General features: G+C 47.0%; 9 protein-coding genes across 9 annotated transcripts; 4 read left to right on the top strand and 5 right to left on the bottom strand.

The window, feature by feature from the left end:
• Positions 1 to 291: 291 nt before the first annotated feature.
• PEX2_102770 (FYV10 family protein) lies at positions 292 to 3,095 on the top strand (the record flags this gene model as incomplete). Its single annotated transcript, XM_016747547.1, has 7 exons — positions 292 to 339; positions 428 to 530; positions 1,012 to 1,344; positions 1,712 to 1,755; positions 1,814 to 2,353; positions 2,413 to 2,607; positions 2,664 to 3,095. 7 exons carry the CDS (start codon positions 292 to 294, stop codon positions 3,093 to 3,095), a joined length of 1,695 nt encoding a protein of 564 aa, XP_016602095.1.
• A 97-nt stretch (positions 3,096 to 3,192) lies between these two features.
• Positions 3,193 to 4,641, bottom strand: PEX2_102760 (25S rRNA (uracil2634-N3)-methyltransferase; the record flags this gene model as incomplete). Its single annotated transcript, XM_016747546.1, has 2 exons — positions 3,193 to 4,172; positions 4,416 to 4,641. The coding sequence occupies 2 exons, from the start codon at positions 4,639 to 4,641 to the stop codon at positions 3,193 to 3,195; spliced, it is 1,206 nt and encodes a 401-aa protein (XP_016602094.1).
• A 673-nt stretch (positions 4,642 to 5,314) lies between these two features.
• Positions 5,315 to 6,021, bottom strand: PEX2_102750 (Zinc finger, C2H2; the record flags this gene model as incomplete). Its single annotated transcript, XM_016747545.1, has 2 exons — positions 5,315 to 5,521; positions 5,578 to 6,021. 2 exons carry the CDS (start codon positions 6,019 to 6,021, stop codon positions 5,315 to 5,317), a joined length of 651 nt encoding a protein of 216 aa, XP_016602093.1.
• Positions 6,022 to 6,970: 949 nt separating this feature from the next.
• gmtA (GDP-mannose transporter) lies at positions 6,971 to 8,285 on the bottom strand (the record flags this gene model as incomplete). Its single annotated transcript, XM_016747544.1, has 4 exons — positions 6,971 to 7,404; positions 7,461 to 7,832; positions 7,892 to 7,979; positions 8,043 to 8,285. The coding sequence occupies 4 exons, from the start codon at positions 8,283 to 8,285 to the stop codon at positions 6,971 to 6,973; spliced, it is 1,137 nt and encodes a 378-aa protein (XP_016602092.1).
• An 821-nt stretch (positions 8,286 to 9,106) lies between these two features.
• PEX2_102730 (uncharacterized protein) lies at positions 9,107 to 9,802 on the top strand (the record flags this gene model as incomplete). The annotated part of the gene is made up of 1 exon (XM_016747543.1): positions 9,107 to 9,802. One exon carries the CDS (start codon positions 9,107 to 9,109, stop codon positions 9,800 to 9,802), a length of 696 nt encoding a protein of 231 aa, XP_016602091.1.
• Positions 9,803 to 10,427: 625 nt separating this feature from the next.
• PEX2_102720 (SMI1/KNR4 family protein) lies at positions 10,428 to 12,008 on the bottom strand (the record flags this gene model as incomplete). Its single annotated transcript, XM_016747542.1, has 1 exon — positions 10,428 to 12,008. One exon carries the CDS (start codon positions 12,006 to 12,008, stop codon positions 10,428 to 10,430), a length of 1,581 nt encoding a protein of 526 aa, XP_016602090.1.
• Positions 12,009 to 15,373: 3,365 nt separating this feature from the next.
• Positions 15,374 to 19,109, bottom strand: PEX2_102710 (CHAT domain-containing tetratricopeptide repeat protein; the record flags this gene model as incomplete). Its single annotated transcript, XM_016747541.1, has 4 exons — positions 15,374 to 16,491; positions 17,238 to 17,349; positions 17,462 to 18,588; positions 18,647 to 19,109. 4 exons carry the CDS (start codon positions 19,107 to 19,109, stop codon positions 15,374 to 15,376), a joined length of 2,820 nt encoding a protein of 939 aa, XP_016602089.1.
• An 821-nt stretch (positions 19,110 to 19,930) lies between these two features.
• On the top strand, positions 19,931 to 20,767 carry PEX2_102700 (uncharacterized protein; the record flags this gene model as incomplete). Its single annotated transcript, XM_016747540.1, has 1 exon — positions 19,931 to 20,767. The coding sequence occupies one exon, from the start codon at positions 19,931 to 19,933 to the stop codon at positions 20,765 to 20,767; it is 837 nt and encodes a 278-aa protein (XP_016602088.1).
• A 3,869-nt stretch (positions 20,768 to 24,636) lies between these two features.
• PEX2_102690 (uncharacterized protein) lies at positions 24,637 to 25,161 on the top strand (the record flags this gene model as incomplete). Its single annotated transcript, XM_016747539.1, has 1 exon — positions 24,637 to 25,161. One exon carries the CDS (start codon positions 24,637 to 24,639, stop codon positions 25,159 to 25,161), a length of 525 nt encoding a protein of 174 aa, XP_016602087.1.
• Between the last annotated feature and the right edge of the window lie 1,404 nt (positions 25,162 to 26,565).

The following is a 26,565-nucleotide window of genomic DNA, read 5'->3' as shown; positions in this document are numbered from 1 at the left end:
GTTCTTCTAAGGGATAGTGGGTCTAAAGGGAGGTAGTCGTTGGACGTTAGATGAGATGGGGCATTGACGTTGATGTGAAGACGAGTGTGGCATCAGGTGCCTTCCCCGACTCACGTTGCCTAAACTTCTTTCCACAAATCGTCAACCCACCCACCCACACTCACTCACACTCACCCACACTCACACCCACACTCACATCATCACGCACACCCACACTCACACTCACACGCACACGCACACGCACACTCCCACCCACCACACCAACAGAACCGGAACGAGAACCAGACTACTATGCGTTTCCCATCTGGTTCCCTCTTTTCCCTATTTCTCTTCTTTTTCGTGAGTAAAAGCCATGTGGAAAACACTTTCCACTTCTTACGGAACAAGAGAGCCCAATGCACAGAACTGACAGTAATATGGTGTATAGTTGTTCCTCGCCGCTCTCACAGCCCCCAACACCGACCCCAAGGGGTCCAATAAAACTCTGGCGCCATGGTATGCTTTGTGCGAGAAGAGTGGATTCTTCTCTGGTATGTCATGACCTCCAAAACAACCTGCTTTCCGGGCCATATGTATGGTTTTTCTTGTGCTGCACATGAGTCTGTTGCCGTGCCAAGAAATATACCCACCAAGCATATAGAGATGCCACGCATATGGCCTTGGAGTGTGGAGAGAGAGAAAGAGAAATCAATGATGGCACAAATACTAAGAACGGAATATTAGGCAGTACAGTTAAGCCCGCACATCCCAACACCCCTCCTGGCCTGGAACACATCATGGAAGATTTGTCCAGCATATGTATGGAAATTAAGAGATTCTTGAGTATGTTCTCTGTCCCCTCCCCAATGAACTACTTTCCAGCCAAATGCGCCTGGTTCATCCTGTGCTTAGTGGGAGTGGCTCTAGTTGTGCTGTAGGAGATACCCACCAACCACCCGATGGACCGAGTACATTTGGTTGTGAACGTAGTAGAAAATACTGTAGAGGCGAAAACTAATAATCAAATATTAGTTGACAACGGCCTCCCACTGTCTAGTGTATTGTCTGGTGACACTAGTCCTCCTGCTGGGTTTACAGAGAAGACAACTATCATCAACATCGTCTGCGGGGTTGCCTCTTTCATACTTTCACTATACGCGGCCATCTCCACATACATGAAGAATCGACTGGATAACGGGGCTCTGGCCGCACTTGAAGGAAGGGTGGCCGATCTAGAAGGCAACGAGGCTGGGCCCGAGCCCGAGGCCGAGGCTGAGCCCGAGGAAAATGCCGAGGCCGAGGCCGGGCCCGTGGCAGTTGATGATGCTCTCCGTCGCCGTGTTGGTAAACTTGAGAGGGGTGTTGGTAGGCTTAATAGGGAAGTACATCGCCTTAGGTATGAGTAAGGATTCGCGTAAGGAGGCTCTGGAAAGGATGAGCTTATATGCTGTTGTCAATTTGCTTCGTTGTAGTTAGCTTTATATGAAATTTTTTTCAAAGCAATACGTTCAGCAACAAAGATATTGAAATTATCAAGACGACGTCGGATCAAATGGTATAACCGCAAATGGAGGCGGTCAATGCTTGTCCTCGATGTGGATCTCGTGACGGGACGTTCTCTCCGCATTTCGCTCCCCTCCACTTCATGTCCAGACTGTAACCCTCGACCATTATCCTTCGGACTTGGATCTAAGAGCAAAAGAGACTTGAACATTCATCAACATGGCGGCAGAGCTGACGTCCACCAAGCTCAACCCAGAGAGCCATATCATCCTGGTAACCATTACTCCGCACCTCCATGATGAAGCGAGACCTAATCGAGGTACTTACACAGGACCAACCACTCCTTCGACTCCCACACGAACTAGCCCGCAGGAATTTTAAAACCGTACAACGAGCTGTGGAGCGAGAGAAAGAATATGTTATCCCCGCAATCAAAGAGACCGCCGCCGCTTCACTCTCCAACACCCAAACGCCCGACCAGACCCTCGCTGCACTTGACGCAATGATATCCAGAATGCAAGGCCTCAAAAGGAAAATGGAAAGTCTTCAAGAGGAAGAGAAGAAAATCCACAACCAATCTCGCAAGCGCATTCAGCATTTGGAGACCCTGCATAAGATCCCGAGCCTAGCCGATGTCAAGTACGATCAGTGGTCAAGGGTACGGCTTGACCGCTTGCTTGTTGACCATATGCTGCGCTCCGGTTACTCAGAAAGTGCGAAGCAGCTGGCCCAGGATAGGGGCGTGGAGGATCTTGTGGACCTCGGAGTATTCACGCAGTGTCAACGGGTTGTGGATAGCTTACGGCGCGGGGAAACTAAGGAGGCACTGCAGTGGTGCGGAGAGAATAAGGCTGCACTGAAGAAGAGCCAGGTAAGTTGGAACTGACTTCTGTTGCCTCAAAACTTTGAGCTGACTTGACGCTTGTGAAGCATAACCTTGAATTCGAGCTCCGGTTGCAGCAATACATCGAGATGGTCAGGACCCAAGACAAGTCTAAGAAGATTGAGGCAATAATTCATGCGAAGAAATACCTCATACCGAACCATCAATCTCAGAATTCGGAGATCATGCGCGCTGCAGGCTTACTGGTTTTCACGCAAGACACAAGAGCCGAGCCTTACAAAGTAAGAAAAATACTCATACATATATCATAATAGTGTTTTTTACTGATGCATTACAGTCTCTCTTTGCACTGAATCGCTGGAGGTATCTTGCACAGCTTTTCATTCAGACTCACCATGAACTGCTTTCATTGCCATCACAAGCATTATTACATATTGCACTTTCCGCGGGACTTTCAGCTCTTAAAACACCCCTATGCCATTCAGCATATACATCATCTAGCTCAAACTCGCAGTCAACCTCGACATCTGTGTGCCCTATCTGCTCAACTGAACTGAACGAGCTTGCACGCAAAATGCCATATGCCCACCACTCGAAGAGTTACGTCGAAAGCGATCCAATAGTTCTACCCAATGGCCGAGTCTATGGGAAGCAAAGACTGATAGAGATCAGCCGGAAGATGGGATCAGTAGAACCAGGCAACGTCAAAGACCCAACAACAGGCGAGGTTTTCCACGAGAGCGAGATGAAGAAAGTGTACATAATGTGACCTCGGACAGATATCTACCCAGGATGAAACGAGCTACAACTCGATTTGTACAGTTCTTTTGTTTAAAAACAAATATGATAAGTATACATTTTAGCGCCTACTCGCTATCACTAGAATCATCATCTCTGCTCCTCTTCTTCCCTCCCTTCTTGGCCGGCTCCTTCTGCTTCACTTCAAAGACATACATCCGAGCCTCCCGATCCTCTCCCCTCCATCCTCCGCGCTCCCCATCCTTCCCTTCAATATGCCCCGCCGTTCTCGCATGCGAATAGCCTTCATAAGAAGTCCAAGGAAACCGGAAACTAGTCACAACAACCAATCCCGCATGCCTTGCCAAATCTCTAATATTCCAAAGCGTATACGGCTCCCCTTCAAACAGAGTCACAAGAATCTGACCAGGCCCAACCCGGAACCCCTTCCCGGTAGTATCATCATCTTTCCCGAGCTCCTCGCCCTCTCCTACTTCCTCATCATCATCCTCGTCCTCCTCTTCTTCACTCTCCTCCCCATCCGCATACACCCACTCATCGTCATCAGCATCCATAAGCGGGGGCGGCTTCGAAACAAGAGGCACACAAGCCTTAAAGAACGCAACCAGCAGCTCCTGATTCGAACGAACCTGTCGGTTCACGTCCGTAGAGAGCCCGCCAACATGCGGGAAATTGAAACAGATTACATCCCACGGCCCGCCCGGCTGGTACGGTGGTCCTGCTGGCTCATCCTTCTGGTACCAGGCTGGTCTCTTGCGCTCGCGGCGTGCGAACCCTGTGCGGATTTCCTTGCCGCCGCCGGCTGGAGTGCCGAGTTTGCGTGCGTCCACGGAGAAGATGACTTTGGGGGTTTGCTGATTGGGGTTGGGGTTGGTTGAGTCTTGCTCTTCGGATTTGCTCTCTTCTGGCTGCTTTTCGGTGTCGTCACTTGTTGGTTTGGGCTTTGCTGATGCATTCAGGATATCTGAGACGTTCTGAGGAGCTTGCGGGTACTTGTTGTACAGTGCTTCCTTGGAATCGTAGCATGTGGCGCATAGGTTGCGGCACTTGTATTGCTTTGCCAGAGAACGGGCGAATGAGAAGTCACCTAGCGGTTGTTAGAATTTATGTTCTCCGAATGAGGCAGATAGATCAGTGTTGAGGCATATTGCATATTTTTGCTTTTATATAGGAATGCATGTTTGGTTTCAATCCCGTATTTCTAATTGAAAATACAGCTCTGGCATGGATATCACAGGAAAAGATATACATTGAACTTGATTCCAACGAAATTCTTGCATAGAGTGAAGAACACAGCAATTATGTCAACTAAAACAGAAGAAAAGCTCACCTTCACCAATCAACAGAATTCGATCCTTCCTCAAAAACGGCACAATAGGCCTCTGATTTGCTTGCATAGAAGCTTTCTTAGGTGCATTGGCATTGCTACTACCCTGCTTTTGCCCATTGCCATGCTGCTGGCCCTTGGGAGGGTTGGAAGATGGGCCAGCTGGTTTGCCTGGTCCACGAGGACGCGGTGGAGGGGCATTTTTGACTTTCTTGTTATTGCGAGGCATGTTTGAAGGCAAAGAGAAGTAAGCTCTCCTTGAAAAAGAACGTTGTATGAAACGAGTGCGGAGCCACTGCTGGTGTCTGTGGCTGGAAGATGATGCGGAAGAAAATCGGGCCGGATAATCAGATATCCGAAGTATACGACGTCTTCAACTTCACTTTACTCTTCTCTACCTCTCTTTAGCTTGCTTTTTTTTGTTTTGATTTCGTTTCTCTTCTGGAATTTTGGTTTAATTATTTATTTCTTTAGAGAGTATTTGAGTTGTAGCACTGCTACGGGGAATAATCCGAGGTTCATGGCTCAACTAGGCCGTGATCAACGTTCCAGACAAAGCAAAAGCAAAGCAAAGAAAAGAAAAGAATGAACGAATGAGCGACGCCGAGCAAAGCCGCTCCGACGAAAATGACATGCCTCTACCCCCTGGGAGCCCGAGTAAAGAAGGAGAGCGCCAGATGAGGTGGATGTGACCCGGGGAAATTAACATTCATTCCAGAAGGGCGGGCAGAATCATTCAAGTCCTATTGAATGCATGGCGAGCCTAGGTTCAGAAAAGGTAAGAACTCCATGTCCAGTCCGAGGGGATGTGTCCAATGGCCTATCTGACTTCAGCGCCGTGGAACCACTAGAAGTGGATCCAGGATATTCTAATACGTTGTTGAAGGTCGGATTCTAAGGGACTAACGAGGGAGCATGCAGCTAGCCAAATGCCGCAGAACAATATTTGGGTTGTCTCTGGTAGTCAAGTCCCGCTCAAAGATCTTCTTGGTCGCGATCGAATACTCAAAAAGAGCAGCATTATTTCTCCAGCGCTTAACCTCGCCATTGCTACCAGTGCGAGCCCACTGAATGAGGTCAATGATATTGACGTGGAGGTCTCGAATAGCCTATAATATCCCACCGTTAGCACAACCCAATCAAGAATAATTAGGACAGAACCAACCCAATAACCATTGGCACAAGTGCTGGGAAGCGGACTAATCCCAACTGCACCACAAAGCTTGTGCCAGGACTCAAGCTCCAAGACATCGCCGAACCAGATGGTCACTTCTGAAGCTAGCGCATCCTGGTATTGAATCCAAGCTGCACGATACTGGGGGCTTTGATCATCCCAGCAACAGAACTTACGCAGTTCGTCCCAATTTCTATGCGGCGGGAGCTGTGCATGGAATAAAAAGCCGGACCAGGAGCAGAAGAAGGCGTTGAGAGGGGAGTTCATCATTCGCTGGTGCAAGGTGGACTCGCAGTGGATTCCGAGAAGTTCCCAGGAGTTAAACGCCTGACCACATGGTTTGCAGTCGAAGGCATGGGCGAGGGAGAGTTGGAGATGGTGGTCAAGGCCAGCTTGGTCTTTGAAATTGCAGTTGCAGGGGGTACAAGTAAACATGTTGATGTGGTTGGAAGATGGTTAAAGGTCTGAGATACTCGGCGTTGGATTGTCGATTTTTATCCATTTTGGAAAATGGGAAAGTATGGCATTGTAAATGAGAGATCGGTTAAAATGAAACAAAAAGGGAAAGATGAGATAAAAGTGAGACTAAATGACTTAGTATACAAACCTCGTGACCTCCAACAACACACTCAAGACCATTATGATCAAATATAAACTAGAAAGCCCCTACTTCGTAACGGGGCCTTAATTAAGAATACAAGGCTCTAGGGATGTTATAAGATGGATGTATTGTATCCCGATTAGGAAATCATGGTTTCTGAGCTCAGCTTAGACGAGAGCGACCTTTTTTATACCAAGACTTAGCAATTCGTAGTTGTCTTTAATAGGCAAGATCGAAGGGACATGGAATCCATAGAACTTCCAAATTTGGAAGGAACGAGTCCTCAGACCTACCCGTCAACTTCCGAGTACAAGATCATGGAAAATATATAGAAAAGAGGTAACCAGAACGATAGGTCATATTAGTTATCGAAAGACACGTTCTATTAGAGAGAAAAAAACAGATCGCGGCATAGCTATATACATTGAACAAGACAGGCAAGGATAGATGCTATGGCCGCATGTCAAAACAAAGGGAGAATTACTAAATCATACTGTAGACCAAAAGCAGGGGGCCAGGAGAAACCGCAAGAACGAAGCAGTTTCCCTTCCATAAATGTAAGGCGAGGGGAGGGGAGAATAACAGAAAAGAAGAGAGAAAAGGAATCAAACACCAACACCGACCAAAGTGATCGCCGGGTTTTCCCCATCAGACCAGACAAGACCCAGGACTTCGGCTGCAATGAAACGTGAATCATAATGTCACATGCAAAGGAGCACCGTGGACGCGGTTGACTTTTTGTATATGCACTGACCAGTCAGATGCATATGGTCATTCCAAGCCTTAAGAGCGCAGCGAGTCTCTCATGCTCTGGCTGCTGGCACTGACTGGCGTGGGGAGAACACCGGTACGGGGCTTGGAGTTCTGCTTGATCTTGGCCACGGCGTAGACAATACCGCTGACGAAGCCGACACCGATGGCGGAAACACTGGGGAAGGTGACTGGCGCGTCGAAGAAGACGAGACCGGAGATGGCGATGGGCAACTTGTTGAGAGCGCCAACCATAGAGTATGTGGTGGAGGAGGTAGTGCGGACACACCATGCGGATGTGTAAGAGATGAAGACAGAGGAGGCACCGGACAGAATCATAGCGAAGAAGATTCCCTCACGGTTGGCCTCAGGGAAGTTGCGGGCGAGGTTGGCAGATGACCAGTCCTCGACCAGCAGGGTGAGAACGATCAAGATGGGGATCGACAGAAGGTTGTTGTAGAACATGGCTGGAGAGAAGGTCATATTAGTAAAAAATTGAAACAAGGTTGGAAGGACCACATACTGTCAAAATCCTTGAAGTTGGTCAGCTTGATGCGCTTGCGCATGCCCAGGACATAAGACGAGGTGCACAGGCAGTTGATCAACATCCAGACGTATCCAGCATTCAGGGTGGAGACCTTGCTGGAGGTGTCACCGGTGCTCTCCACAGCATGCTTGATATCAGCCCAGGCGGCAATGAGCGAGCTGAAAACCATCAGACCGAAGGAGAACAGGGTAAGGTTAGTGACCGAGCCACCGAACCAGAGAACCTCTCCATAGGCAATCAGGATAATGGTCAAGTTCTTGAAGATAGTGTAGACGGGGATTGAAAGGAACTGAAGGGCCTTGGAACCAGTGTAGATCATGCCGATCAGTAGGAGCGTAATCGGGAACCCTGATATGGGAACTTGTCAGCTACTATATCTCTAAGCTTGTAAGAATCGGAGTCCATACACTTTCTGGCCTCATCGGTGTTGAAATCACGGTATGTGATAAGACCCATGGACTTGCAGGTTTGAATTGCAGCAATGCAGACCAAAGACTGTTGATATTAGCAATTCGCTTCGGATCAAGACTGAAAAAGACCGAGAAAGCCATCACATACCTGGATACAGAGCAAGAGGAAGTTCAGATTGAAATCCAAACCCGACAGAACATACTTGTTCATCACGGTCATCATAATTGACGAACCGCAGTATGCCAGAACGGGAAGAGCGGGGTTATTGGATATGTTGGAACTGGCGCGGGGCGAGGGAGTCGGCGGCGGCGCAGCCTCGAACTCCTTGTTCCCTTGGTCGATCTTGTTCATGTCGACGGTGTAGTCGTCGGATTTCTTGTCTTCGGCCATGTTGAGTGAGTGGTCGCGGATAGGGGGGTTGGGATCGGCTGTTTGTTGAAAGGGGGAGGAAACGAAATGACAGATGGCACCCAGAATATATCCAGGGGAGTCGAGGAACAAAAGGAGGTTGTTCAAGAAGGTGACCAAAGAAAAAAAGGCCAAAGGAGATTTGACAACAACAGATTTCGCGGCCGGAAACAGGCACGTCGTTACCTAAGCAGGGCAGTTAGGGGTTGCTGAGTCAGGATTTTATTTATAGAGTGAAACATCCATTGTACTAGTATTATAGTACTCCGTACAACTTACGGAGTACATCAGTAGTCAATTGATCCTGTTGCTTAGCGCTTGAAAATAATCAATTCGATCAATCAATGACAGTATACATGATGTAAGTACTTGGCAGTCATATGGTTGTACATATATTTAGTATGGCATAGCACGGATCATTCTAAGTTCAAAGTTTCTATGAGGCTAAAGATCATGTACAGAAAAATTCCACTAATTAAAAGAACAAGAAATAAAAATTACCGCCTTGTTCTAATTGCAGACCGTGAAAAACCAGAAAACAAATTCATCCATAAAGCTGTTCATGCGTACTCCATAGACCACACCGTACCGAGTCCATATACCAGTGGAGCTCCCGACCTTCGAACCTCAACCCTCCTAACCACACACTCCCCTGAAAATCCAAATCCAAGCCTTCGCATTGGGATATTGGGCTCAAAAGCAAAACCAAACAGAACAATTATCTCAAACCCGCCAAAAAAAACTCAAACCACCCAACCCCAAAACCACAAACCATCCAATCCACACCCCGCACATCCCCCAAAATGCCCGACTCAGACGACGAAGCCCTCTTCGCGGCCCTCGAAAACGAAGATGACACCCTCTACCGCGACCAGCGCATCCACCAACTAAACGCCGAGCTCGCAGCCACAAAAAACAACCACTCCGCACGCGCAACAAGCGGCACCACAGGCCTACTCCAAAACGAAGTCTACCCGACACTCTCGTCAGACCAGTCCGTGCTGGACTTCACGACGCGCACAAGCAGATGTCTGGTGCACTTTGCGCATCCTGATTTCGCGCGTTGTGCAGTTATGGATATGAGACTTGGCGAGCTGGCGAGTGTGCACTACGAGGTTTCGTTTGCGCGGGTGGATGTCCGTAACACGCCGTTTATTGCGCATAAACTTGGGATTAAGGTTCTGCCTTGTGTTATTGGGTTTAAGGATGGGGTTGGGCTTGATCGGGTTGTTGGGTTTGAGGGGCTTGATGCTAGGGGCTTTGATGGGGTTGAAGGGTTTGATGTGAAGGTTTTGGAGAAGAGGTTGGTCTTTAAGGGGATTCTTTTGGCGGCGAAGATTGGGGGTGGGGATGAGGATGATGATGTGAGGGAGGAGGAGGATAGTGATGATGGTGCTGGTGGGAGAGGATTTGGAAGGAAGAAGGGGAGACGTGGGATTCGTGATTCTAATCCTAATGTGAGAAACCGTGGTGACGATGATGACGATGATTGGGATTAAGGATCTTGTTTGCTGAAGGTTATACCCGTGGGGAAAGGGTTTTGGGATGTTAATTCATGATTTCTGTATATTAACGGATTGATGACCTAGATTGATGTTCATAGTTGGATGTTTAGTAGCATACTCATGCCATATATCCATATTTTGAGGCTTATACAAGCTCTAGACTAGCCACAGGGGGCACCTCGGAGGCCTCGACTGGGACTATGCGTATGATCCGGGAACAAGTCTTGGGCAACATAATATGGAAGATTGAATAATATTGAATAATCAAAGTAAATGGGATTGTGACCAGACACGAAAGAACAGGCAGACTGTCATAATAGAATTACAGGCAACAAAAGATCAAAGACCGTAAACACAGAGCCATCTCGACGGCAAAGGAAAACCAAAACAAAAAGGAAACAAGCAGAAGCAGAGCGAAGCAGCACCCTAGAGTTACAACGAAGCCGTGAAACTGAGGCTAGAAGAAGGACAGGGGGGAATTCTATACATAGAAGCAGAAGTAGAAACAGAAGCAGAACGGTGTCGCACATCCATAAGTTCCACATTGACGCCGGATGCCCTTGAAAAACCGAGACTTGAGAGAAAACAGCACTGCCCGGATTCAAAAGCAAGGCTTATTCTAAATAGCCACGTTTTTCATTTCGCCGAGGACCTCCGACTCAATGGCGGCTGAGGACTCTGCGGAGTCGGTTTTCTCAACTTTCTCGACTTTCTCGACTTTCTCGATCTTCTCGGCCTTGTCGGATTCCTTAACTTCATTGGGCTTGGGGAACCCTTCATTTTCCTTATTGGAGATCTGTGGGGTTACAACCTCCATGAGATCTTCACCCTGAGGCTCCTTGCCATTTTCCTGGGCGTCTTCGGAGATCGCAGGTCCTGCAGTGACAACGGGGCTTGTTGTCTCCTCAGTCACGCGTGCAAGAGGGCTAGACACACCGAATGGCGTCTTGGGACTCTGGGCATTTCCGCCCTTGGAGAAACGGTGTGGCGAACGGCCCCGTTCTTCAGCGCGCGTGGGGCTGCCGTAAGGGGACTCACGACTACTGGACCGGTTGCCTGAGGCATTCACACCCAGACCATTGGGCACGGGGCCCTTCCGGCGAGGTACACGGCGGCCAAACTTCTGATCTGTCCTCCAGCGCAGGATATCCATGTATGGGGGCTCCACATTTTGGTTCTTGAATTGCTTCAGCTTCAGCTCATTCGTCTCCTCGTCAACAATGACGTGGCCGTTGCACAGATCGTCGGCGAGAGTCGCGAGGAACCCAGACCACGACCGGGCAACTACGTATTTGCAGTCGTAATCCCGGCCGAAAATAATCACCTGGCCCCATTTTCCAGCAGGGCCGGGTGCCAGATCAATGGCCAGGTTGTTACCACCCCAATCCCGGGCGAGGGGAATCCAAGCGGGATGTGCGTAGGCTTTCTGAACTGCACCAGGAGGCTGGGAGTCTTGACGATCGAGTAGCTCTGATTGCCACATTGTAGACGAGGGCTGCTGAGACGGACCAGCCGCGGAGGAGCTTGCTGCAGAGCTGGGTGCGGGTGGGTCTTGCATGGTAGTTGGGTTGTTGAGATATTCGTCGTTGACCTTTTTCCAGTTTCGCCATTCCTGAACGATCTCCTCGCAGTCGAGCAGCATGGCGCTGAAGATGACACCAGTGGGTAGGCCACCACGTTCTTGGCCGTCATGGAACATCAACGATTCCCGAACCTCTAACGGCAGACTGCAGTCGAGTTCGTGCTCCAATTCGTTAATATCGTTCTGAGTACATCCTTCGCCGAGCTGGTCAAGGAGTTCCTCATAATTGTTTTCTAACCAGCGTTCGATCTTCCTCCAGGAGTGAGCGACCGGCGGTGGCGGTGGTGCTCCGTCGTGGAAACTTTGCATCTGAATTTCTGGTGCACCCTCAGCTTGGTCGTTCGATCGTCTCTTCTGAGATGAGACCGACCTCATCCCTGGTGAGTAGGGATGGGTGGGAGAGCCCAAGTCATCGGGTGAGGCATTCCACTCGGATGCTTGTGCACTTGCAGATCCTTTTGTAAGCTCGTCATCGTAGGGGTTGGAAAGGTCCTGGCGAGACTCGATTGCGCTGGTTGCGACAGATGTGAGCGGGTCGTGGCGACTTTGACTGAGAGGAACGTGTCCTCCGGTGCGGTAGGGGGAGTCGTGGGAAGCATGACGGTCATAGGAGGTCATGGTATGCCAAAAGGAACGCCATGACGAACTCAACCTGCATCACGTCAGTGGACATGAACCTTGCCTAGGCATCTAGACATCTAGCCATCCAGAGGTAGACTAACATATTCGCCATAGTGTCACAATAGAGAAAAAAACGGGCGCAGGGGGGTTAAAGCCGAGATCCAGGTCGCGAGCTCATTGGAGACGGGAAAACCGTGTCCCGACGTGGGAATGATCAAAGAGAATTTCAAAATTCAGAATTCAGATAGGAGAACGCAGAAAGAAGATGTTGAAGATGTGAAGATGTGAAGATATGGTAGGGGCAATCTTGGAAGTCCAGAATCTAGAATTAGGTAAGGAAGGAGAAAAGGTGGAGCGGGGATAACAAGAGGGTTTCTCTTAATTTTCTTGGAAACACAAGGCTTTTTAAAAAGGTTTGGATTAATATATATATAATATATCCCATATGGATATGATCCTCTTTCACAATCTAAAAAACTGACAGGTTCTTTGCTTCCATTGTTGTTATATGTTGTATGACTCGATTGCATCAACCCCCTGGCTGCATCCAGCGAGGTCTCGACGTGTGGTATGTAGATCCCTTTGATATGATGTCGATAACCCATCATAAGCTTTTGAATGCGAATCAGCAATGGGGTATCTTGCCAAGTATGTGTGTTTTACTGTACTGCATCCGGTCAATACATGCCTTCCAGGCTACATAAATTACACGTGGGCAGCGTGTATTTGAATGCTATTGTCCGTATCCTTATGCTGTATGGTAAATGTAGTTCAAATTAAGCTTCCTCAGGAGATCGATCTGTGAAATGGAAGACCCCAGCGCCTATTTAATATGTGCTGGGCAAGGTACGGAGTACTTAGGCATAAAAGAAGTACATACAGAAATAGGAACACGGAAGAGAAGATCCTGAAGTACCGAGTTCGGGCTCCCTTTACTCCGTACGGAGTACGGAGTACTCGTACTTCCCCTAAGAACTTCCGAAATTGATACAAAATTAGCGCCAGCTGAGTGGATCTCGGGGAAACGCCTGTGGCTGACGAATAGGAGTCATTAGGGCTAACAATAGGGGGAGAGTCCACGTTTCGACCAAAAAATAGACTGTAATATACGTACAATATAGGACATTTCACACATTAAGCATGCGAACCAAACTATTTAGTGATTCTACGATGTAGATCCTTATTATGGAAAAACTCTGTATATCATAAGCCTGAAAAAGACCCGGGGGGATATTAGGATCAGCACTCGGCTCTAGGCTCGACTCCACATTGGAATTGGGAAACCTTCCAATTTTGATTCGTTTCAACGGTGTGGCTAGTTCAAGGCTTGCAATCTAGGTTTTGGCGTCTAGGCACATACAACATAGCGATATGACCTTACCTTCAAATGTTGGTTATTCCTTCAACCCTACATTTACACCGATAATACTGTGTATCCCTTGTAAAACAGCGTGAAATACGAACGGAACATGGGACTCTATAGTGATGGAATACTTAAACACTTAAAAATGTTATATCGACCTCCTGAAAATCTTGCATCTGTAAATTTAAAGTCATTTTAAGTTAATCTACGGAGTACTCCGTACAGATAAACAAGAGCAAGTCACATGACACGATCTTTATGATTGCAATGCTTGAAACAACGCTAAGCCCGATATAGATTAATGTGTTTTTACAGGATATCAACGAGTAAACAGAGCTTATTTGAAGGACCATAGGTGATTTCTCGACCACAATGTTTTGTCTTGTTAATTCACGCCTTGCAGGCCTTCATGATATTTTAAATTTGGCCATACCCTTTCCAGAGTCATCGCGCGTCTCGCCTGAGCAGCCTTATTTGCTTTGACAGCATCTGCAAGCGCACCTGCGCTGAGAACATAACCGAAGATGATAAATGGTCCGGAGGAAGGATCATCAATAACAGAATAAATATCCATACCCAGCAGAATGGCTTCACCAGCCAAAGCGATAAACCGCCCACACTGGCAAGCCTGTTAATCGCGCCGATGACCTCGCCGCCAATGAGAATGAGGAAGAGGAAGGCTGAGAGGAAGAACAGATTTGACACTTGTGGTTTTTCTGTTCCACTGTATCAACGACTTCTTGTATCGATGCAATTGCCTGGCGAATCATCAGGATGGGTACTGACACAGCATCGACCATATCCAAGTCGGTCCGGCTGCGGTGTGTCGATGCGCTGTGATATGATGACCATTCTGAGGCCCTTACTGAAGTCCCCTGTTCTACCCAGGTACTAGTCAGAGATTATGTCCTTGAGATCGGCCATATCGTACTCGTTGCTGATCATAATCCGTACTGGTAGGCGGAAATTGAAGTCGGGGCGGTCCGATTAGCGTTGCGCTAGTTTATATCTCATCTCCACCATATGGATTGAAATTGCAATGGTTTTGAATTAAAACAAGATGCCGTAACTTCGACGGAAAGGGTGCTCTCAAAGCCGGCCGTAGGTTGAATTCTACTCAATATATTGTTGGTCATGCTTAGTAATGTCTGGATCCTGATGTCAGTGCAACAACTGGCAACGTGGGCAGACCTTCCGATATCTTTCTATTTTGAGTTCACTTCTAATGGTAGAAGAAAGGTGCAATAAATACGTAGAAAGGAAGAAGGTAGGGCAACCTTAACCTCTCCTTCCACGGCCCCTTCTACGGTATCCACCACGAGGTCTCCTTGGATCCGGCCACAACCCCACCACTTTCTAGACTCAGCATCTTAACTGTCTTGCTGAATGGGGTCAGCTGGTTAAATTACTGGCATGTTGTTTTACCTTGGAAAACGGGCCCCTTTCGTGACTCCTCTTTTGCCGAAGATGGAAATAATGACTCCGAATTCCTCGTGTTTTCTATGATTACCAGGCAAGTTACCCTCGGTGACCCTGGGTATTTCACATAGTTGACTCTACATAAGAGATTTCCCATCTTAGCTACTGCCGCTGGTATAAGCAGAAACCTAGCCTCAAAAGATGGGACAAGGTAGTCTATTACATATTAAACGTCGGATACACACAAGAAGCTCCTTGACCATCCATGAACCTTGTTAATAGTCGATGAGCTCCATTCGGTTTTAGAGAAACTTGCGGCTGATTTTCCGATGACCGCGCTAGGAGAAGACAAGAGACGCATTCAACGCCCAAAAAACGATTACTGGATAGAGCACAGCACGTATTGCGACATTATACCCGAAACTCCTAGTCTGTACTTACATGTATACTAAGGCATGGTCTTTTCCCGGAGCGACGTCAAGGCCTGCTCGTCACCGTTGTACAAAATTTCCACCTCTTATAGAACCAACGGACTAGTGACGAGAAGCCAATGTGTCTCTTTCCATAGAGTCGCTTATGCTCATGCACCATAGTGAATGTACGGTGCCCAATGCAACGGCCGTCTTTGAAAATCAGGACTCGTGGCGAGCGCCGAGGACGCTTTGTTTAGTGCGAGTGCAATATCTCTGTCGGTGTATTGCACAGTACCACTCCGACAAAGTTCAGTGTAAAACGACCTTGCAACCACCGCACAGACCTCATCACTAGATGGCCATAAAGTTCCAATGACATGTCTGAATCCGGCAACCTGGAACCCACTCACAACGTGGAGCATCTCATCCATCACAGAAACTGCTGTGTTCTGTGCAGTTGAGCAAGCGGAAAGGTATGCAATTTCCCCTTGTGTTAGATTGCTCATGCAAAGTTTTTCAACGCTCAAGATATCCTGTCTTAGGGTTTCAGTGTCGCCTGAATTGTCAGTGTCAGGTGAGGCTCCAGTATCGGACTGTAATATAAGGCCACTATCTAAGGGTGTTCTCCAGTTGGAAAGTCCATGGCAGGCAAAATGGGCAATATTGTATTCAGGAATCTGGCGTATGACACTTGCAGAGTCAGGTTGGTCTAAAACCTCCACTTGGGCACAAGGACCAAGTATTTCCAAAACAGTAGACCTTTCAGTCTCAGTGCCAGGCAAGTCGTCAGCGCCGGGCGTTGTCCCCATAGTGACCATAAGCATCTTCCGAGGATGTGCGCTGGAGAACGGGGAAATGGGAGTCCGCTCTCTAGCGTGTATGAGTGCCTTGATTGATACGGTGTAGGAAGACAAAACGCGACAGAATGTGTGTTCTGTCGATCCTGCTGAGAAATCGGACGCGGCATGAAATGGGAAGAAGCTGGCGATTCCAGTCCCAATCCACCAGACTCTAGGGAGGCTCTCGGGAGAGGATTGAACGTCATGGCCAAGATGCGAAAGAATAGGCTTCACGCATTCGTGCCAGAGCCAGGCTAAGAATTTGCGGTATTCCTTGTTCTTCCTACCACGTTCGCTGGGCGAAGCCCAGATCATGTTCTCCATAGCCCAGGCTTGAGCTTCGGTGGCATTGAATCGAGGAAGAGAAACAGAGTCTATCCCGGTTGATGAGACAATGATAGCATCACTCCTTAGCCCAGACATATTGATCACGATGATACTGCCCTCTATAGAAGCATGTTGAATTTGCTCCTTAGTGAGACCTAGCTGAAAGGATTCAAAGCCTGGAAGGCGTCATATATCCTGTATGCATTTTTCGAAATCGCCAACAGCTTTAGGTTGTTTTGTATATTTCCATTCATTCTCGTGAGCTGTTATAGATCTCTCAAAAAGAGTGTTCACTTGGAGGCGGAGAGTTTCGTAAAGTGAACATAAGTCGGGATGGGCCTCCTTCAGTTTGGTTGTATCACTCCGGTCATCCATGAGAAGACTGAGAATAACACCGCGTCCACTCTCTAAAAGTTGTAGACCATTGATAAGAGGCTGTTTCACTTGAAGAGAAAAGGAGCATCCCAATGTCGCCAAGCCCAGGAAATGTGTAACGATCCATCGTCGATCATCCAGTGCCAAAGACCTTGAATGAATAATTTGAAGAAGATCGATAGCTTTCGTAGATAATATGTAGCCGCTTTGGTGGTCTCCGCGCTCGAGTAAGAGCTCTACAAGTTGGGTAGCAACGTTGGCCCGCATTATAGGAGATGCGCTTGTGGTTTGAAAAAACTGCTGCATTAGTCGAATTGCTTCGTCGAGAAGCTCTACCCGCTTTGTCTCTTTATATTGACACCTGAGCAGATTTGGGTGCTGACAGAGAAACCATATAAGATGAGGATGGCCGTTAGGAAGGCTTTGGATTGCTTTCCCGGACATTAAAATTGCTTCTTCAAGATCTCCTATGTCCCCTGATTTCTGGTACCGACTTGCAAGTGTGGTTCCAAGGGTGTATAGCAACATAGGGTGGTCAGGGTGGTCAGTCTGAATAGCCTGAACCCCGTGGCGAGATATTTGAAGTGCCTCTTCGAGGTCTTCTGTTTGACCTGTTAGTTCGTATCGAGAATGGAGCATCATTGCAAGGTTTCTTGATTGCATTATTTTGTTATGGTAGTTATCGGTAGTAAGCTGAATTCCTTGCCGACATACCCGGATGGCATGGTCAAGAATCTCAGGGATATGTTGTCGTAAGTATCCGCGAAAAAGCTTGTTTCCGAGGCCATTTAATACGCCTGCAAGCTCAGGATCGTTCTCGGGAAGGAGCTCGACTGCCCGGAGAAAAATACTAGTCGCCTGGTTGAGGTCTTCTATCCGCCCTATTTGTCCGTATCGACGTTCAAGGCTGTTCCCAAGGTTTATGAACAGCCCAGTTTGATTGATATGGCCTGTAGAAGTGAGCTGGACTGCCTTGATTAACACTTCAATTGCCTCGTCGAGGTCTTCCATTTTCCCCGTCCGTTCATATCGTTGTCCAAGCGCGATTCCAAGGTTATTTAGTGGCTTCTCAAGATCGACATCATCACTAGACATGATTTGAATTGCCTGGCGAGATATCTGGATCGACTCTTCCAGGTCCTCTTCCAGACCTGAACGTCTGTAGAGTCGGATGAGCTGACCGCCAAAAGTAGCAAGAACCCCTGCAAAGCCAGGCTCGTCACGAGGTGCGATCATGATCGCTTGGCGGGATAGTCGAATTGCCTCGTTGAGGTCCTCATTTTGCCCTGTTCGGTCATATCGCATTTGAAGCAAATTTCCAAGGTCGCTCAGTAATTTATGATCATTACCAGGAATGACCTTCATGGTCTGGCGACGTAGACAAATCAACTCATCGATGTCCTCTATCTGCCATGTTCGTTTGTATCGACGTGCAAGCTTCATTCTGAGGTATTCCAGAACTGTTGCAAAGTGTATGTCATCACTAGGAGTGTTCTGTGAAGCCCGCCGACATAACTGAATTGCCTCGTCCAAGTCTTCCTCCTGTCCTGTTTTGTCATATCGCCTCTCCAGCATACGTGCCAGGACGGTTGACATTGCTACAATGGCTGGCAAGCCATCAATAGTGGTCTGGGTTTCCTCGCGATATTCCCGGATTGCCTCTTGCGACGCATGGATTGCCTTGTCCAGGAATTCTATATGCCCTGCTTTTTCAGGGTCACTCTCTTCAGGATCACTCTCTTCAGGATCACTCTCTTCAGGATCACTCTCTTCAGGATCACTCTCTTCGGATTGATTCTCGGGCTCGCTATCAGAGTTGCTGGTTTCTGAATCGTCGCTGTCTGGAAATGTGTGGTGTGAGAAAATTCATTGAAACTAAGGGGAGTCGAAATAACCTACCGGAATCTTCTATTCCTTCCTTTTTCTTGTACTCTTTGTAATAAAATAGACTCATGAATTGCAGGACGGCCCATCGTGGAATCTTCTCGGTCTGATCATCGGCGCCAACATCATCATCGCTGGCTCCAGCTGACCCACAGGAGAAGTCTTCGTCGCCCATCGCGACTTCCGACATGGCCTGTATTGCTTCAAGTGATTTGACTGCCTTATGGGCTTCGTAAAGCTGGCGGCACATCATGACCATCTCCACAATATCTTCCTGCTCTAATTGCATATCAAACGCAACTTGGAGATTACTCATCATGGAGTCATGATAGTGCGAATAAGAAGGGTCATTCTCGGTTGTATTGGAGACCGCTGCCGAGAAAAGTGCACTAGCGTTGCAGAGATCTTGAAATTTCCCTGTGTCATGGTACTTTCGTTCGAGGAGATGACCTAAATCAGCCAACCAAGCTGGGTCCATATTGGATCGAATAGTGTTGGATTATCCACTTGAATGTTGCTGAAAGATAGAGAGATCGAGAATCCATGGGATCACACAGCTATAATATACGGCGACTCAGAGCCCAGAGTGTAGATTCCAGGCTGACTTACAGACAATTGATTCGCATGCGGACACTTCAGCATGGATGGAGGCAGCTCTGCGGCGACCGGGCGTAAGGATGCTAATAATATTGGCTGACATATCCAAAAGAGGAATGAAAAAGAAACTAAGAAGAAACTAAAAGCATGTAACCACCTTTTCACGAGTCATTGCACTATTGGTTTGGAATCAAGTTCATCTTGGCGTTTGTCGAATCGCCCGCATTGCTGTAGAAGGTGCCTCGGGCATCAGGTCTGCCAGCATTTTTTGTCTCATTCATGTGAGAAAAGAGGCATTTCTCTCCTTCTTCCATTTCAAACCACTCTGCAACCGCTTCTATGGCAGTAAATCTCCTCTGCACGTAATCTGTGGTAACGCACCTGGGCACCATCAAGATGAGGTCTGGTGGCTGCTTACTACGTCTTGGCAAGGGCCCCGGGGCCAGTCCCAATCTGGCCTTGCGCGTAAGGTTTCCTAGCCTCACTTTTTGTTTGATTCCCCATCTCCTACCCTATCCCGTAGAAACAGACAGAAAGCCCGTTTCCCAACTAATCCTGTGACTGCTGTCGCCGGCTGCGTGATATCTGCAGGCTGCAGGAGATGCAAACAATTAATGAGATATCCCTCCATATATTCCCCCCCATACCACGCAATTTACTCGATACTTTTCATACCGTTCTAAGTTCCCGATTTACTTGAAAATGCGTAGTAGCGTTCTTCTCCCGCAGTTCTTACTGCCACCGTCCGCTATTCAGCTAGGACGTTTCGTCACCAATGTTGACGAACCTCATCGAGATTACCTTGATCCGAAACCAATCAAGGATTTCCGCGTTATCGAAAAAGTTGCAAAACAGTACGACGGCGCCGACTCTCTTATGGCACAACGCAAATTTGTTTCTGACCTTACCGCCTTCCTCTCCTCCACGGCGTCAAGACGCACGAATGCCTCGATTCATATCAATACCAAAGAAGTAAAGACCTATTACTTGGACAATAATGGGCAGTGGTTTCGAGAGATTGTGAAGTCAGAAGATGTTCGCAAGTGGATCGAGCGTGTTATCGATGAGGGAGAGGATATTTACGTTGTGGTTGGTTATCATACCATCTTAGACGCTCATATTGCCGAGCAGTCGCGAGAACAGAAGCTTCTAAATGGAAACGTGGCTTTGCCACTCTCCAGTGCACTATTAGCATCGGGAGCTATCGTGCCATTCGGTGATCTAGCCGACCCTAGACTAGCCGGCTCTAGTGGGCGCGCGGAAAGCTTGCAACGACAGTTTGTGGCTCAAGGCGAGCAAATCATGGCGGTTCAATATCGCAAGGTCCGATTTCGGTTTCTGTCAAGTAAATCCATTGACAAAGCAACGCTTGCTAAAGAGCCGAGATGGGAGAGATATGACCGCCCACGTTACCTTCAGAGCGATATGGAAGACATGGTAGAGGTCGCACTGGAGGATGATCTGTCACTTGAAGGTGAACGTGACAAGCTTACAGGATCGGAGGAAATTATCTTCTCACCTGGTGAGGTTGACTTATGATAGTGGTCTCGGTCTTCTGATCGCATATTTCTAGCATGCTACAGTAGTTGACAAGTTGGGCTTCTACAAAATTTATGCTTTTTCACTCTTTCTCAGCGCCACTTTCGGGGGAGCTGGTCCACTATAACCTTAGCCCATTATTCTGGTATTTCACCTATTTCACCTATCGAATATGACGGAAATCTTGTTGAATGCCTCAGGTATGTGATCTATAGTTTGATAACTCTCTCTCTCCTTTCCTCCTTTTCTTCTTTTTTTCTTGGTCCATTCTTTCAATGTGAGGGGACATACATTGTTTCTAGAGAATAAGGTATTTTCTGACTACTAGTTAGAATATGCTAAGCAAATAAGGGGCCGAATGGACCTTCTATGCCTAATCGGGTAAAATGACGCAAGCTACCTATATCCATGGATAGATATAGTTTTATGGTTTCAATTATTATGGGAATTTCCTATACAATCACCGGATATTCAAACTATCATTTCACTCAATTTCCACCTTTATCGAACTACCATCACTCTCGTTACTCACAACTAACCGGTTATCACTCCACCTTTGTTTTCCACTTGTTCGGTCAACTCAGACTTCGCCTCCATCTGTGTGAGCTAAACATCTCCTCCAATATGCAGTCGGTCCTCGATATTTGCTCTTCAGTGGTGCCTCGATCATGGGGAAGGCGTACTCCACCTGAGACTCCCAATATGAATACACTAGCCGGTCTCCCTGTCGAGCTATTATTATCAATAACCGACTTCCTCCCTCTGAATGATCGTATTTTCATTTCACTCTGCAGTTGCCGGCTCTTTGCCATATTCAACCATCGAACCAATCCCGCTCGGCCATTAGGAAAAGGCAAACTGCCTGTTTTACGCCGACTGGAACGAGATCTACCGAAATACTTCGTTTGCTATGTTTGCCATATTCTTCATATGTATGATGGTTCAGAACGCTTCGGTCTATCTGGCTCGATATACGACCAGCAACAATGTCCTCTTCGATGTTTCCAAAAATGGGGGGAAAATGGCCGTGGTTTAGAATTGAGATATCAAGGACCGAACTGGTTACATGTCTACCGCAAATTCTACTTTCTCCATCTTCAGCTTGCTATGAGGAGATTCTACTATGGTGAAAAGTTTGGAATTAGCACTGAATCTTTATCCCACACCCAAGTTCGCACCTACCCCGGACCATCATCGTGCCCTGAAATCACCTCTCTCTTTTCATCCGATGCACAGATATGTCCAAAGACACCAGGACTTTGTTTAAGAACCCAGCATATGATGTTCGTTCATGGTAGGAAACCGAAATTACTCCTTTCTCGGAAGGCTATTGAATCTTCGTTGAAACCTCCACGACATATGTTTATTTGCATACACGTCTGGCGTCGGAGACATGTCATATTACTCAATACCGTGGTGAAAGCCTATATCAGCGGAGAGAAAGCCCCCAGTTCCAATCATACTTGCGACATATGCGCTGCAGATTTCCGTATCGAAGTTTGTGAATATGGATCTGATTTGGCTCTGATTCTTACAACATGGATTAATCTTGGCCCTGGTTTGACCCCAGATGACCCTCGATGGACAGTCCATAGCTGGAGTTGGAAGCTTGACAAAGTGAGACTCGATCCAAAATATCGGAAAGACAGTCCGCGGGTCTGTTTTGAAAATGTGTCGCCTCAGTCGTTAGAGGCCTTGCGGTCATGCAACCTTTCCTACCTTAAGGACCAGCGATATAAGCAGATTATGTATCGAATCTATATCCAACTAAAAGTTCTTGGGGAAGTTACTGGTTTATGCCCTAAGGGTTAGCTGCTGAGGGGCAGGCTACCCGAATCTGCTCCCCTCGCTCTTGCTTAGTTTCAATTTAAGACATTCTCACAGAAGACTTTCCTATAGAAATTCCCTTAGGCCCTCAGCTTTACCTTCATCTTAACCTGCAAACCTCGAATAAATGACATAGCCGTAGGGTCGCAGGGTAAAGTCCGCAGAGTAGATGAAACTAGTCTATACTAGTATTTACTATGATTATACCGGTTTATTATTTAGTGATACTTGGTAATTCTGCCTTACTATTTACCAATTCTTTGCTGATCCGGCACTCGTTGATCAGCATACGCCGCCTCAATATGTTTTAGGATCAAGGCTATTAATCAGTCGTCGTATAAGGCATGGCGCAGTGCGATAACAAAATGAGCAGGACTTTATAGGTCCAAATCCTGAATAAAATATGCTCGCTCGAGCGATGCCCCCAATAGCATCTCCTTCTGGCAGTTCTCTGTGAGATATTCGTGGAAATTATTGCGCTTCTGGCACCATATGCCCTGGCGACAGACAACTTGCGCCACGTTCCTGAAAGCGGAGCTGCACGACTCTCGTGTGCATAATTATATGAGCTTTGACAGTAGATCTCACGTAACGCGGAACTGCTCAAAAGAGATGTCGTCCTTCAAACGATACACGTACAGCGTCACATACATACGTGGTTCTAACAGATAATGATACTACAGCCTCCTACACTACCGTGCAAGGGTAATCGCCCTCGCTATCATCTGCAATGGTACCGTATAATTTGGCGACTGTGGGCAGGATATCTTGTGAGCCATCCCTTCCAGTCAGCAGAGAGAAGCTAGGACTAGTAGGTTCGTGGTGGGCCAAGATGCCACTTTAGGTAGTCTGGTTGAGATAATCTGAGTTGGATGAAGGACCTCCGCACCTCCAATCCTTGTTGATATCATACTTAGCGAGCAAAGAACGACAAGGGGTGAGCACTAAAACGGAAAGGGAAATCCATGTCGCGCGACTTAAAATCTGGTGTGTATGTAGCTAATCTTCCCGAGGTTGAAGGCTGTCTTCCAAGGATCTTCGATCTCTCTTAGCGCCTGTTGTGTCGGTTGTGTCACTTGATACCCATGACATTGAATAATTACGTCTGAAAAATTGGGGGCGAAAAGAAGAAAAAAGCACCAAATACAAAATAATCGTACGGGTGAGCTCCGGTTTACTATGTAGGTAGTGTTGGTGGACTAGTACATATGTAGTGCCCGATAGTCTTGGTAAGGGTCTCACAAGGGCCATGGAGGTTGCCAAGAGAGGTCAAAAGGATTTTATGCTTATCTCTCATGAATTTTGAATAAGTGGCTTGCTACTATATATAGTACATAGTTATCCTACCGTAACTATGTACAGAATACTACATAGTACATGGTACGTAGCGATAAGACTTAGTCTCGCGCTACGTATCAATGGCCCGATACCTCAATTTTGACGATGCTATACCAAAAACTACTAGTATCACTATAGTAGCGAATGAGAAGCAAGCAAATAAGATATTAAAATGCTGATAGTACAAAGTACTATAATGGGATAATGGTCGCACGACCTCCTTCCCGCTTGGTCTTAGGTATATAATCCTCGCCGAATTCGGTATAGGGCCGGGGATACCTTTACAGCCTCAATCTTTGCTTCCAAGCTTGGTACTTGCCAAGAAAATGTAATCTAATATAATACCTACAGTTACATACATAAGGTATTACCCAAAACTGAATGTGAGGATCATCCCAAGGTTATCTCCCCTTACCATCGAACCCGGCAGTCTTGCTTCCTGTTCACAAGTACCCCATGCAGATGTGTAAAGTCTACTTGTCTCGATTGAGTATATTCGCCGAAGAATAATTTTGCTCCAAGGGCCCCGGGGGGCTAAGCTATATTAGTAATGAACACCCCTCCTCGGCTGTATATTAGCGTGCTGCGTCAGCGCAGGTGGAGAATGATAGGGATACTAAATCAACAATAAATCCAGGTATTCCGTAGCCCTTTTCTTCTTATCTATCCTTTGCATTGTCCTGGCTTTTAGCATTCAGCACATCATGAATTTCAATGGGCTGTCCTGGCCTACGAAGCACCTTCACACGAGCACTAGAGACGGATCAACATGGGGCTATGTCATCTATCGCACCACATATACTCCCCAATCCAACGTCGCATTCCTCCGAATCATCGATCTTCTCAACTCCTACATGAAACATGGATTATACTCTGAATGTGTCTCCTCAGGAAGCAATCCCCAAACAAATACAGAGCTCGCTTCATATCACGAGATCTGGGCTCAGCACCGTCCAATCATTATGAACCATCCAAAATTTGATGGAGCATCAATAGACTCGATTCGAGCTCATTTCCAACGCTGGGCTGATTTGCAGGAGGATCAAGGTCTCTCGATTCAGTACCGCATGTGTATGATGATCGACGAAGAGTCTTTACAGACATTGCTGGATGCTCCGCCGCCGCAGGAGTGCTTGGATGAAAAGATCATCAATCCGATGCGACATGTGAAAGTTGTACCACTACTTTCGGATAGCGATGATGAATTTGATGGTTTTATGGGTGGATAGGGAGCTTCTTATACCATTGGAAATGGCAATTATAGTAACCAAGGGCCATTTGGCTATCTCTATAGGGCTGGTATCCTTTTTCTTTTTCTTTTTCACTTAAGCAACCTAACACCCTCATGTCTTCCCTTTTTTTCAGTATCTGTCACTGTTCGATGACGATTCTTCGTTATCTATTCTCAGATATTAAGCCCATACCAAAATAGCAGCATCTCCTATTTTCATCACTCCCATACTTGTTGGAAGCCCAGAGCCATAAATAGAAACGTTATATGAATCCAGTGCGACAAGTTCCATTTATAACTAGCCTAACATACTTGAAAATTACTCAAAATACCCCGGGGATGAAGCTTTGACTATTGAAGTATATAGAAGAACCACGTGTACAACTGATGAACGATGCTTCTTTCAACTCAACTTTCAGACGCAGCTTTCTGTTTTTTTATTTCCCATATAGCCCAATTAGTAAGGTACACAGAGACAAGCTTATCAAGTCGTGAGTTGACTATTGATCAATGATAAATTTGCATTAGTTAATATCTAACAAGGTCCGTTTATGACACTTTTTGAATATCTATCGGGGTATCTTCACGGATAGAGACCATGATTATCTTTCCTAACCATCTCTAGGGACAAAAAAAGTTTGTATTATGTCCATGGCCTGTCTGGGCACTATGCAGTGGTATTGGTGCGCTTGGCACGGCATATGCGTACAGCATAGAGAGCTAGATTTAGGAGATTGTCCTACGTATGCAAACCCCACCAAGGCTGATATATCTAGTCTCCAGAATATCTACGGAGTATGCATATGTACCTTGGCAGTAGACTATGTTGTACTAGGATACTATGTACGACTACAATTTGCACTTCAAAATCGGAACCAAAATCTGACCAGTGATGATAATCGGATTAAGCGACGGGGACAAAGGCAGTCCGATGTGGACTAGTCAGACATTTAGACAGGTTCAATCCCCATGAAACGAGTGAGGAGGATACACCAAGGTCAAAGAGCTAGATCAGCGTCAGATCAGTTTTGGGAGGCTGACCAAGGCTGACCGCTACTTCGATCAAACAAAGAAATAAACAGATGTAAACAGCGGAAAGGCCCAAAACAACAAGGACAAACAACGCAGGAAAAGAAATATAAAGAAAACAGCAAAATCATGTGTTTGTTAGCATCCCTCCATGCCCCAAGCCAAAACCAGGCGCGCCACCACATTTGGGAAAAACCACGACGCCAAACGATGGAGAAAAGGTGTAAAACTACCACCTCATCAATTTACCAAGCAGCCAGTGCCGTGCATTATCATCATGGTGAACATTGCCGCAAGAGACATATGGAAAGAAACAATGAGCATCCTGTCGCGGGAAAGGAAGACTAGAATAAACCAACCGAGGGACCCGAGA

Source organism: Penicillium expansum, assembly GCF_000769745.1.
Source record: "Penicillium expansum strain MD-8 chromosome Unknown contig359, whole genome shotgun sequence".
NCBI lineage: Eukaryota > Fungi > Ascomycota > Eurotiomycetes > Eurotiales > Aspergillaceae > Penicillium > Penicillium expansum.
This window is presented reverse-complemented; position numbering and strand designations above follow the sequence as displayed.